General features: G+C 40.4%; 2 protein-coding genes across 2 annotated transcripts in view; both read left to right on the plus strand.

Moving 5' to 3' along the window:
- lrrc9 (leucine rich repeat containing 9) overlaps positions 1–13,805 on the plus strand; it is a gene marked incomplete at its 5' end in the record, with an annotated part of 34,855 nt that overhangs the window by 182 nt on the left and 20,868 nt on the right. Inside the window, 17 exons of the mRNA XM_084044608.1 lie at positions 716–934; positions 1,327–1,467; positions 1,628–1,691; positions 1,784–1,854; positions 3,317–3,499; positions 4,074–4,229; positions 4,365–4,546; positions 5,057–5,188; positions 5,295–5,474; positions 5,580–5,697; positions 5,782–5,917; positions 6,804–6,941; positions 10,761–10,888; positions 11,551–11,736; positions 12,448–12,567; positions 13,194–13,385; positions 13,573–13,698. Of these exons, the coding sequence (XP_083900734.1) occupies positions 716–934; positions 1,327–1,467; positions 1,628–1,691; positions 1,784–1,854; positions 3,317–3,499; positions 4,074–4,229; positions 4,365–4,546; positions 5,057–5,188; positions 5,295–5,474; positions 5,580–5,697; positions 5,782–5,917; positions 6,804–6,941; positions 10,761–10,888; positions 11,551–11,736; positions 12,448–12,567; positions 13,194–13,385; positions 13,573–13,698 (2,472 nt within the window). The remainder of the gene's footprint in view (positions 1–715; positions 935–1,326; positions 1,468–1,627; positions 1,692–1,783; positions 1,855–3,316; positions 3,500–4,073; positions 4,230–4,364; positions 4,547–5,056; positions 5,189–5,294; positions 5,475–5,579; positions 5,698–5,781; positions 5,918–6,803; positions 6,942–10,760; positions 10,889–11,550; positions 11,737–12,447; positions 12,568–13,193; positions 13,386–13,572; positions 13,699–13,805) is intronic.
- LOC311036881 (signal peptidase complex subunit 2-like) lies at positions 8,063–8,665 on the plus strand (the record flags this gene model as incomplete). The annotated part of the gene is made up of 1 exon (XM_084045892.1): positions 8,063–8,665. One exon carries the CDS (start codon positions 8,063–8,065, stop codon positions 8,663–8,665), a length of 603 nt encoding a protein of 200 aa, XP_083902018.1.

Here is a 13,805-nt window from a genome sequence, read left to right on the forward strand (position 1 = left end):
ACACAAAACATTGTGATTTATTTTGTAATTTCAACATAACATTTTCAACACAATTTTTAGAACCGATTAACAGATTATTCTTAAGTAGCCTAACTGATTCGATTTCCAAAACCACAACAATATGATAAATTAAATGATCATATGGTCTTTAATTTAATTATCTACAATTTTCATAGTGTTTACTTCCAAATGTTACTTATTTATTCATTTAATCATTAAAGGTAGGGTAAAGTGATTTTCTTTGGTTAAGATAAGTCTTAAATAGCTCTATATTCTGATAGTACTCTTTCCAGCTCTTTATTAAACAGAAAATGCATTTTCAGGTCCGGATACCACTTTTATCCAATCAGGATAGAGAACTCAGACAGGATACAGATTAAACAAATGAAATTGGATGTGATGAAAAAGAAATGTGCAGACACAATTGGAACCTGAACACTATACAAATGAAGCTGATAAATGGGTATTCTATCCTCATTGGCTGAAATTTTGTCATCTACCTGAAGATGTATTTTCTGTTTATCTAAGAGCTAGAGAGACAGGGAGACTCCTGTTACTGAACAAACACTCTCTATAGCAATAATTACTATCAGAATATAATGCTTCAACCTTTTAACAAACCCCTTTTTGTTTTAACCAAAACAATATCACTTACCCTACCTTTAAAAAAAAACTGCAAAACTTTGTTATACTATTTGTTCATATTTCCCAACAGTGTGTGGCTAATGGGATATCCTATGAAAAGATACCACAGGATGGGAGCTCCATTACGTCCCTTGAGATATTCTTCAATGGCTTTCCCCGCATTGTCCGGCTTTCCCTCTTTCCAAAACTCTGCCAGCTGACAATAGTAAGTCAGAACATCAGCCACATTCAAGGCCTCGAATGTTGCCCTCTGCTCCGAGAGCTCTGGGTGGTCGAATGCCAACTGAAGGTAAGTCTCTCATAGTGTCTGGCACTATAGATATAATACGATTATAATACTACTCATTTTTTAAGTCAATCATTATTTGCTGTAGGTGACATTGCATGGTTGTTGTATTAGAGGAGCCCTTTAAGTGTGTGTGTGTGTGTGTGTGTGTGTGTGTGTGTGTGTGTGTGTGTGTGTGTGTGTGTGTGTGTGTGTGTGTGTGTGTGTGTGTGTGTGTGTGTGTGTATATATATATATATATATATATATATATATATATATATATATATATATATATATATATATATATATATATATATATATATATATATATATATATATATATATATATATATATATATATATATATATATATATATGTTATGTTAATATGTGTTTTATAATGTTTTTTGCAGGGGATATCTGGGATACTAAATTGCCTTCATCTACAAAAACTCTATCTTTATGATAACCAAATAGGTGAAATTGAGAATTTACAGTTGCATGTTAATCTACAAGTGCTGTGGCTCAACAACAACTCCATCACTGATATCAAGGTATGAAATGTTTTTATTAATTTATATATACGCGTCTAAATGTATCAATCCCCTTAATTGATTATTTGGATTGTAGGATGTTTTTCTTTTCTTTTCTTTTCTCAAAATAAAAAGCAATTTTATGTATGCATGTTTCATCAGTTTGTCTTGTTTTGTAAAGGGTCTGGATACACTTCAAAAATTGAAAGAACTAAACCTTGCTGACAACAATATTGAAAAGATAGGTAAGGTACAGTAAGATCCGCTACCGTTTTCTGTCAAGTTATGTTTGGGCTGTATGACAAAATATTAAAGTCCTCATCATTCCTTTCCCAAGGTCATAACCTTGATCTGAATAAGAATCTTCAACATCTTAATCTTTCTGGGAACAATATCAGCTCATTTAAGGTAAGAAAAATATATATACTTTAAGTCAGTGTTGTGTTCTAGTTTTTTTCTGAAGGTATACGCTACGATACGATGCGTGTGGTCCAAGGTATACGCTCTCGCGTTTTCAATGGATGAAATGGTTATTAGACTGTGTACGCTTCTTCCCAAAATAATCTGGACTGTGTACGGCGTATATAGCATCTGACGGTAGAACACACCACTGCTTTAAGTCATACCATTGTTGAATTTTAAAAGACTGTTGTTGCAGTCTTTTTGAAATACACGTGTGATGTGGTTCTTTCCTTGATAGGAGTTAATACCCAAAATTGTATTAATCCATCCCATAACCGAGACTGTGCCTTAAAGCATGTTGCCATATTGTTATGAATCAAAGGTTCTGCTTATGCGTTTGTTTTTCAGTGAGACAAAGGCTCCACTTTTTATACATTATTACATTACATTTCTTCTCTAGCTTCTGTGTGTTTATTATTAAGAGAAGGAATAAAGGGGAGAATATTTTTTTACAGAATAGTTTTTACTTGTTGAGCCTTGTAATTAGAAAATGTCCAATTAATACATGTTTTTTGCACTGTGCAAGTACCAAGTCAGGGTCTATGGCAGGTTGACTGAACACAATGGATAAAAATTGAGATTGCTTTCCATCATTTCTGACTACAGTAGTTGTTGTGATAAAACCTCATTGTGCAACTTTTGGGCTACTGTGCCCCATCTATTCATCTACTGCAGTCATCAGAAAGTCGATTCTTTCCAAGTAAAATATTATTAACTACAGAAAAGTGTGTAATCTGGCACAAACAGGGCCTATAAGTTGCGTCATGATCCAAGGAATCCAGGGAAAAATGTATATTGATTGTACGACCTACGGTTCAAGAGTTATAGGAACATTTGAGATGGAGGTTCTTCCTTAGTGAGAGTGTGCATGCAAAGTTTCCCAGCAATCAGGTGCTGCATTCATGATGTGTGGCATTTTGTGCAAGACGGGCTGCCCCCATAAACTTTGGCCAATCATAGTCAATCAGAATGGAAAATGAGAAATGTGACAGATACTTCTTGATCACATGACTACAGAGATAATGTATACCGATTTGCGATTTGTGTGAGGTTTGGACAAAAACATGTTTTGCAAAAATCTGTCTCATGGTGGCTCTATGGTGGAGCCAGTGGCGCTTGTAGGATGTCATGCAAAACGGACCCCTCTTGCAAACTTGATCACATGACTACAGAGATAACGTGTACCAATTTGAGTGCAAAGTTTCACATCATTCGGACGTTGCGTTCATGATTTTAGGCATTGTGTTCAGAACGTGCCACTCCTTTGGAAGCCAATTTTAGCCAATCAGGAAGGAATATGAAAAATCGGACAGATCCGTCTTGATCACATGACTATAGACATAATGTGTAACGATTGGCGTAGAGAAAACCGTATTACTAACTGTGTGTTCTGTGGTTGGTGTAACAGGAGCTGACCCTGCTGGCCAAATTGCCCAGTCTTAGAGAGCTGGAACTGAAGGACCCCCAGTCGAGCCCCAACCCGGTGTGCCTGCTCTGTAACTATGCAACCCATGTCCTTTATCACATGCCTGGCCTCCAGCGACTTGACACCTATGATGTCTCAAGCAAGCAAGTGAAGGAAGCAGCTGAGGTACAGTACACAGAGGGCCCATCAGTCCTAAACCTAAGTGTTTTTGCTTTTCCTAAATGTTCTGCTCCAGTCACAGTATCCCAACAGCTATTGTCATGAACTTAAAGCTGCACCATGCAAGACTTTTAAGCAGAAATACAAGTGTTTTTACATGCGATGACTACACCTGCTATGATTAAAACATATTATAGCAAGACAGTTTCAACATTCTATTGTTGCTTCTCAGCCCTTCTATTGTTGTTGACGGGCAGTCATAGCTGAATGGGTACAGAGGCCGCCTGGGAAACAAAAGATCCCTGGTTCGCGTCCTGGCCCTGGTCAAAATGTCTAAGTGTCCCTGAGCAAGACACGTCTTAGTCCCTAACTGCTCCTCGGCCTGCCCCCGTAGTGCCCACTGCTCCTGATACTTAGGATGGGTTAAATACACGGATAACAGTTACGAACTGGAAGTTCACAAACATTCAGGTAATACTGATTTGTTGTTTACAGACTGAAACTGTCGAGAGTTTGACCTGGAAGAAATTATTTTTTTCATGGTACATAAAATAAGTGTCAGTGAACTTTTCCTTTCCAGGCTACAGTTATGAAGAAGATGATGTACTACAACATGCGTGTCCGCACTGCTCAGAGGAAACTGGCAGAGACCCAGGCCAGTCTTATGGAGCAGAAGAAGACTCTGTTAGAACTACCTGAGGAGCGCATCAGGGCATTCAGTTATGCTCTCAAAAATGTATGTGCAATCCTGCAAATAGAATGCACTTATTTTTTTGTATGGTAATGGGGACTGTATGATGTAGCCATCAATGCTGTTGTTTTTACAACTTTCTGTTCATAATAAACCTTTTTAATTTGTGTGTACTCGTAGCTGGAGTGTGACCTCTCAGAGATGCAGAACAGCTGTAGGAAGTCTGCCCTGACTGAAGATTCAGGAGACAGCAGTGACCTCCCTGCCAACATCAGCCATGATACCACATCAGAGCATGAACTACACTGTAAGATGGAAGCACTGAGGGGGAGGCTCAAACATTGGTACAGGAAATTGGAAGAGTGAGTTTATAAGTTATATGTATCCATAAGCCTTTGTCAAATGTTGTGTTGTTGCGTTTTTCCATTAGTAAATAGAGAGCCTTAAACTTAATAAACTCCGTTTTGTCCAGAAACCTATCTCGAAGTCCTGACCTGTCAGCCTATGGGGTTACCCCCTTGTCTGGAACCTATACTGAGGACTGCATGCGCCAGGGTCGGTGCAGTCATATCCAGTTCATAAAATCTGGCACAGCCCTTTCTTTTCAAATGAAAAGAAAGGGCTGTGATAGACAATAGACTGAAACTGGGCAATTGTTGGTTAACTGCCCCCTCTCAGCTACTGAAATTAACACACACACCCAGTCCCTAGTCAATGAAGCACACAATAATTCTTTAAGCAAAAACGAAATAACTTACTACTTCACCTAGTCCAGAAGAGAGTCACAGAGGTTCACACTTTATTCACATGAGCTTCTGAAAAATGAAAACTATTGTATATATGTGAGAAGAAAGCTATTTTCTGTCTTCCAGGACTGAAACCTGGCATACGCACAAACTGTCACAAGCTACAAGCAGGAATGTGTTTATGGTCAACTGCTTGCTGATGGAGCTGGAGACTGTGGGAAATGTTCGTTTTGAAGAAGGCAGCACTACAGACACTTGGTACTACAAATTGTTGTCGTACTGTATTATCACGTGCCAAACCATTGAAATTTAAATAACAGAACATTTAAATGTACTGACCCCATCCATTTGCTGTTTCCAATAGGTTTATGTCTTGTCATGACCTTGTGCAATCACGTTTCTTGGCTGCAGACTATACGCCTCATAGCATCACTGGTGTCAAGGTCAACCGCATTATTCGCATCCACAATCGGGCTTTGATGCTTCGGTTTGAGGACAAACTTCATAGCCTCTTAGCCAGTGAAGAATCGCCTGTGTTCTCACAGTAAGGACTTTAAGTGATATTAATACCACCACTACTACTACTACTACTACTACTACCAATATTTAGTTAATGATCTGTAATATAAATGTTGTTGCATTCCTGAAGGAGTTATAAACGACGGCTGGACTTCTTGTTTTACGTGGCTGACCCTGAAAGAACCGCTGAACGGAATGAAATGTTATACATTGCAGAAGAAGGCTTTAAAAATCCAGAACTGTATAAGGTACGGTACATACAAACCTGAGCATTAATTTAATTTTTAAGTACATTAATTCATTCCATTAATTCTCTGTTGTCTTTTCACCAGGCCCTAGGCAGAGAGAGCGCTGTACCCTTATCCAACAGCCTGTTTGTGTCTGAACAGCCCAGGATTGAGTTTGCACGGCGCCATGCCAGCCAAGGCAACTCCAAGCAAAGCAAGGATGCTGTCCCTTTCAGATATGGTATGTGACAGCATCAGACGATGTTGTATAAATGAAGCATTGCACAGTGTCTTATTGTTGTGAATTTAGTTGGCCCTAAGAGTTTCCCTCTGGCTAAGGAGCAGTGGTGGAAAAAGTACTGAAATTCTTTACTTAAAAGTACCAATACTGCAATATAAAAATACTCTGTTACAAGTAAAAGTCCAGAATTAAAATGTTACTTGAGTAAAAGTACAAAAGTATTGGCATCAAAATGTACTTAAAGTACCAAAAGTAAAAGTTCTAAATATTTGAAAATAGCAGATCTACAATCTCACAATGCGTCGCGATGCGATATTTTCAAATAGCCTATGTATAAAATAGGGTTAAAGTCGTTAATGTGTGTTTCATTATATCATCATTTATATCTGAAAAGTAACTAGTAACTAAAGTTTTCAAATAAATGCAGTGGAGTAAAAGTGCAATATTTGCCTCTGAGATGTAGTGGAGTAGAAGTAAAAGTATTGGAAATTAGAAATACTCAAGTAAAGTACAAATACCTCAAAATTGTACTTAAGTACAGTACTTAAGTAAATGTACTTAGTTACTTTCCACCACTGCTTAAGGAGAACAAGATGACACCAGGCAGTATCATGTCAAGTTCTAAAGTTTGTTACACACAGAATATACAGTACTGGACACATGGCGTGACCAGAAGATAATGAGACATGATAATAGAAAAGAACAGAATGTAGGAAAACAACAGGTGCATCCTGTATCATTGTGCACAGGCATCAGTCTATATGATGAGGTCAGGGATGGCGATGGTGTATCAGTATGTGCTTATGTACAGTAGATGTCACACTTGAGTGAATCGGGTCAAATGTCACACTTATTCTGCTTTTAATAACAAAACATTTGTTTCCAGGTCAGATCATTGTTGCCAAAGTATTCTTTGGTAGATGCTTCCCTCTCCGGGAGGGAGACCCAGTGGACAGCAGTTGCTATCCCAAAGCCCACTCTGTGTATCGTAGTGTGCACGCTGAACATGGAACTAACACCGGAGGTACAGTACATGTCTACAAGAACTGAACATACAGTACTCATTGAATATTTTAGCACTCAGTCATAATGCGCTCGTTGTCTATTTTAGCAAACTGATGACCATTAGTATGACACATTGGTTCTCAAAGTGGGTCCTTGAGGGAGTTCCAGGGGGTCCCCAGCTAAATGACAGATTAAGCACCAAATGGACCCTTATGGGTCTGTAACTCTGAGAGTGTACAAATGGAACCAAATGGACCCTAACGGGTCCATTTGGTTCCATTTGTACACTCTCAGAGTTAAATTGACATAGATTTTACAATATAAATTGCGGTCCAAGTGATAGAAATGCCATTAAATGGGGGTCTGTAGCCCTAATGCATGTCAAACTGGGGGTCCTTGAAATTAAAATGGTTGAGAATCACTGCTAGAGCCGTAAAAAAAAATCTGCTCTTATGGGGGTCCCTGGCATATCTTTTGAAATGAGGGTCCGCGGGCTAATAAGTGTCAATTTGGGGGTCCCTGGCATGAAAAAGTTTGCGAACCACTGGTATAACAGAGCTGTGTGACTAAGATGCTCAGGTCGTCTGGCCTAAGTAAATCACATCATCAATACCTGTCTCAATGCATTAGTTCCAGAATGTGAAGAAGGCTAGGTCTGGGCTCCTAAAGAAAGCACATAATGCATATACACATATACAGTACATACAGTATACATACACATACACATACATTGTGCACACACATTTCTCTGGCCCACAAAAGGTTGGATTAATTAATCCAAAGTGCTTTAATTTCAATGGAAAATAGAACAGCAATCTTCCAGGTTGGCACAGAACCGCTGGCAGTGATGTACCATTAATTATGTTCTTGCCGGACGAATATTTAGGATTGGTAAATACAGAGGACGAATTTCAAGTAGTCACACATAACCCCAACAACAACTAAATAACTATAACTATAACTATAAATTATCATTAACTGCAAGGACGCCTGCACAAAGTGGCATTTTAAGCATATAGGGCAACGGTTTGTGTAGTTTGTGATCAGACCAGGCCAGCCTTATGGTCAGCCTTATATAAGGTGTTTAAGAACCATTTAGATATCACTTCATCTGGTGCAGAAAATTGTAAGGATAGGCGGATGTCAGCAAGAAAGCAAAAGCGTGGACCTCTGGAAAAAAGGAGAATAGATGAGAATCCAGTGAGGGTTGATAAATGGGATGGAACAGCTGTTAAGACCTCACTCGATGATGCAGCTAAGAAGGTCATATTGGAGAAGTATTGTTATGTGGAGAACTTCAGTCTAATAGATGGCCGTCTGTTGATCTCTACTGTGGCATGTGTGTTTGCCCTGGTTGCTCTGGCCTGGGATTACCTGTATCCCTTCCCAGAATCCAAACCTGTGCTCGCCTTCTGCGTCATCTCATATTTTATAATGAGTGGGATCCAGATTCTGCACAAATCATACAAAGAGAAAAGAATCTTCCTGGTGGCAGTGCAGAAAGGCCCAGTGGGGATGGACCATGTGTGGCAGCTCTCCTCCAGTCTAAAATGTTTTGATGACCAGTACACACTCCGAGTTGGTTTCACGAATGGGAAAAATGGCTTGTACGGCGAGGCAAGCTTCACCGAGTCTGTGTCTTCGTTCTTTGATGACAGCGGCAAGTTAGTGATGGACCAGTTTGAGAAGGCCATCTCTAAACTCCATGATATACTGGCCACAGAAGAAAAAATCTATCAATAATTTCCACAAATCTCTGAATCTACCTGTCCTACGTTTTTTCCCAGATATGGAGATGAGTGAAAGTATTGTCATGGGTACTGCGCTAGTAATGATAGAAAGCTCTGTTACTGAAGAAACAATGTAGGCTCGCTGTGATTTCATATTGGCAAACAGTACCGAAATCATAATGACGTCCACATTTTCCACATGGATCCATATTTTCCTTTCCATTGACTTTCCAGTATCAAATTTAAGTTTAAAAAGTAATGCTGATGTCATAGATGACTGAACCTTTTAAAGTTTTGGTGAAAGTATGAAGGAGCTGGCCAGTCCATGGTTTTGGGAAGAATTAATCTTACTATATTATTATTATTATTATTATTATTATTTTACTATATAATTGACAAAAGCTCCGAAAGTTCGGCAGCAATTCGCAAGCACAGGATCACTCCACATGCCTCCAAGACCCGTCACAGACAGTTGATCAGAGCTATGGCTATGTTTTAGGCATCTTACCCCACCTCGATCAGTGATTCTCTGATTTGCCTATCAGACCCTCAGCCTGATCTGGCAGGTTGCCATAGCAACCAGATACAGGACGTCTGACCTCTATATCACATGACCGAGGTTGGGAGGATGTGACTAGAGGTTAGGGCCGCAAAGCAAAGCGGGGAGGGAGGAGAGGAGAGGCCAGAGAGGCCGGACTTCGCATGACGTGTGTGCAGAGCTATAATTAGGCCAGGTCGCCGTCATGGTTCAGAAATATCTCCTACAGAGCCATGCCACGGAAAAGAAAACTATCTGTGGGCCGTCGCAAGTGTTTCTGTCGTGCAGGAGGACATCTAAATGCAACACGCTCTAAAGGAAAGAGCATAAAGCGTAAAAGGACCACAAAAAAGGATCCAGAGAGAGAACACTATTCCAGGACACAGTCAAAGAAGCTGAAACCTGAGGGTCCTGACAAGCGGCAAATGTCCAGTCCAGTTCCGGAGAGTTTGAAGCGGCCCTGACATCTGATGAGTTTTGGACTCTGTCTGGACCAACCTCGGATCGGGCCTAGATGTGAAGTTAATAATAATTAGAAAGGTGCTTGCATTCAGTTGAGCGCAAATCTCCACCAGGGAGTGTGTCCTATCTATGACATCGGCCATCTATGATGTCAGTCATCTCTATATTTGGGCAAAGTTTAAGCCCAATCCGGACACCTTCGTTATAAAATGTCAGTTCAAAAAAGTGAGAAAAATATTCACAATATGTGAAAGAAAATGTGTGGATTTTCCTTCCTCGGCCTACTGACTGACACAAGAAATGTGACACTTATTGGTCCAGTGATATGCATGATTAGCCACAGACAAACAGACAAATGGACACAGGCTCACAAACACAATGTCTCCCCTTTGTCTTTGGCCTGGCGAGATAATAAATAGTGGAAACAACATGAGTGAAGATAATAATGATAATTTTAATGTTCATCAGGGGTCAATTTGTCAAAAACTGGTCCCAAGAACCATGAATGTGTTCAGTCATGCACAATTGCACATCCATAGAAAGCAGTGACATCCTTGCTGACATCAACCATGATCCCACGTCAGAGCATGAATTACTCAGCAAGATGGAAGCACTGAGGCGGAGGCTCAAACACTGGGACAGGAAGTTGGAAGAGATTGAAACCCGGCATAAGCACACATTGTCATAAGCTACAAGCAATATTGCGTTAAGCAATAATGCGTTTAAGGTCGACTAACTGTTGATGGGGCTGGAGACTGTCGAAAATGTTCGTTTTGAAGAAGGCTGGACAACAGACGCTTGGTTAACATCCTAACTTGATCCTCTGCAATCCCGGAGACAGTCATGTGTTTCCGGTTTAAATCTGTTGCCACAGCGATAAGCAGCAAAGCTACAGGAAACTAAATTGGAACCGGAAAAGGGTACACCACTTTCAGAAAACCAGGACTATGCACAGAGCCTATATGGAATCTTACGTCATAGATATGTCAATATAGATGACTGACGTCACAGACTGGCCACATGAAGACAGAGATTCAATCTGGAAGCCATCTATAGACCATAGTCTTGTTTTCCCACCCGTGTGATAGTTTTTTGTTTGATTTTTCAGAGAAATCCTGCTCCTCGCAAGTGCACAATGGCTCGACGGCCTCCATTCTTAGACAAAGCCAGTGGTTTGTGTTTGACCATGAGTTGGTCTTGCCCGAGTACATCATTGACTTTGAGTATATAACCCAGGTAATGTATTTGAATCACCCCTTTTTACGTTGTGGCCGTCTATAGGTGTGTGTGTGTCTGTCTGTCTGTCCAGATCTAAGCTCCTCTAGGACCCACTCATTTAATAGTATATTGTATATATATATATATATATATATATACTACTTTCTTTTTACTTTAACTTTTTTTTTTTAAATCACTTATAATGGAAGTCAGTGGGGCTCAGATTGTCCACGGATGACGTGTGTATATGATGTCATCAATACCGAACCTATAATGGTTTGACCCTTGACCCTATAATGGTTTGACTGTCGGTTTGAGCGTTAAGCACGGAAGTTCTACATCTTCTGCTTGCTAGCCTCTTTCAGAGCCATGTAGTCTATAAGAGGGTCATGTAGTTCCTGTAGCAGCAAAGCTACAGGAAACTGAATTGGAACCGGAAAAGGGTTACTGTCGGTTTGCTGTATGTGTGTGTTTGTTTGTTGGGGGCCAAATGTCTTGTGCACACTGCCAGCATAGACTGCATATTGTGTATATCAAATCAATTATGTAACTTTAATTTCATAATGGAAGTGAATGCTGTGTTAGACTCTGGTTTGGCATCGTCCAACTGCCTTCATTTGTGTTTCTCAGACAAAATCATTGGTTTAACCCTTTTGATTTTGTATGTCCTGTGTTATCAGCACCAAGCTCTGCCTGCTGCCCGTAGCCTTGGCATGAGCACAGATCACACTGCTCCCAATGACATTTCTCTGGATGACGAGGCCCTCAGAATGGACCCTGTGCTCAAACCACGGCCCAAGATGTTGAGCCTGGATGAGAAGATTCTGCTTAACGTGGCCAGAGCCAATGTACTCAGCCAAATCACTGTAAGGATTCAGGCTTTTGTTTTAGTCTTTATGTGACAGGAACAGTGTAGAGCAACAGGAAACATGGAGAGAGAGTAGGGGATTGACAAGCATATGGTTCGTCCAGCTGGGAATCAAACTGGTGACTCACTGTCAGGCATATTAGAACCTATGTGCCCTATCTCACCCCTTATGCCTAAACGTTTTGGGCAATATTTATCGTTTTAAAATAGTGAAAATGACCGATCTGCATCGACACGTGAGCTTGTAAATCGGATATTTGAACTATTTTAAAACACACAAGATGTTGCATGTGGTACTGCACCTGATAAACACATACTGCACTGCACTGCACTGCACCGCACTGCACTGCACACACGCACACGCCTGTGTGTGTGTGTGTGTGTGTGTGTGTGTGTGTGTGTGTGTGTGTGTGTGCGCGTGCATGCGTGTGTGAGTGTGCGCTGATCACAGCCTATTTGGTACATTTCAATTGGTTGTTTCTTGACCCCATCTGACTGTCAGCCAGTCAATCCAGTTTAAAATGGACAGAGTACAAGTTAACTGCACCCACAACTAGCGTTTCCAATAATTCTCCCCCACATCAGGCACATACTCCGCATTTCATCAAAATATCATTCAAAAATATAAAACTAAAAAGGGTTCTGTGACTCCAAAACATTTGAGAAACAATACCATAAGTTGATGCAAATATATTTTTTCCATTCCTAGATACTGAATCTCCATGGCAACAGCCTGAATAAGCTCAAGGAGATCTCCTGTCTGCGGTCATTGCGACAACTGACCATCAGCTTCAACGAGTTCACTCGCCTGGATGACATCTCACATATGGTGATAGTGATACTGTGCAAAGACACAGAAGCTTGGGTTGTATTGCTACCTGGGAAGGAGTCCAAATCTTGTCCATCATTTATGTCTTATTGCTTCTGTGCTCTGTAATCGTGGAACTACTTATTCACTCTCATTGTACAGGGAAACAGTTCTCTAAATCAAAATTTTTGCGCATAAACGAACTGGAACAAAGTGGATTCTGCCAATAGATAGAAAAGGGAAAGTGAAATTGCTGTATTCATGTTATATTGTTATATTATACTTCATGGTATGTTCTTAGTGTCACAGAAATCAATAGGTCACCAGTAATGTAATCTGAGTAATGTGACCAACAACAATAGCAGTAGCCGAAATAGGAAAAAAGAGAAAAGTACCAGGGCAATGTTTTGCCTTGGCACTAGTCTGCCCTAATCTGCTCTGTTTGAGTTTGTGTGCTTAAAAGTGTGATTTTGAAACCCGTTTCTCCATACAGTTCCTACATGGAGCATAGTAATAATGGATAAAGATGATGCCCAACCAACATTACAATCCAAGGTTCTACCAAAGTTCAACATAACTTTAAATTACTTTGTCTACCTTCTGTAAATTGCACAGTACATTTACATGTGTTAACATTTTCCGCTCAGCCCAACCTGGAGTTTGTGGATGTGAGTCATAACCACTTAGTGACTCTGGAAGGGCTGAGAGGCTTGGGACAGCTCAAACAACTTGACTTGCGCTGGAACAAGCTGACCAAGGCCCGGAAGGAGACGGCTGTGCTCAGAAAACACGTCCCCTCCCTGCTGAAACTGGACACCCGGTACAACCCCTGGCACAGGGTGAATATACTACTGTGAAAGCAAGTTGTATCAAATTACATGCATATGAATGCTAGTGTTGAAGTTAAGCCATAGTCACTGCTCGTACTCATCATATTATTAATGCGTTTTTGCATTATTCATGATTTGCGGTAGACTGTAATTGGTGTGTGAGGGGGTTGCAGTAAAGCTGTGTTGCTTCTTCCAGCCGGAGAAGGTCAGAATGACCATACTGGGTCGTGTCATGGGCCTCACACACCTGGATGATGTTTTGGTGACAGAGGACAAGGCTGCTGCTGCTATTCAGAGGGCTGCTAGCTCCAGAATTAACCAGGTTACAAATTATTTCCTATTGAATATTACATGTAACATGGATGTTTGGATGTACTGCACAGTACAGTGCTGTACAAAAGCAATGAGAGTCACAAAATAAAATTAAAC

This window comes from Gymnoscopelus microlampas (assembly GCF_963454915.1).
Source record: "Gymnoscopelus microlampas genome assembly, chromosome: 20".
In the NCBI taxonomy this organism is placed as follows: domain Eukaryota; kingdom Metazoa; phylum Chordata; class Actinopteri; order Myctophiformes; family Myctophidae; genus Gymnoscopelus; species Gymnoscopelus microlampas.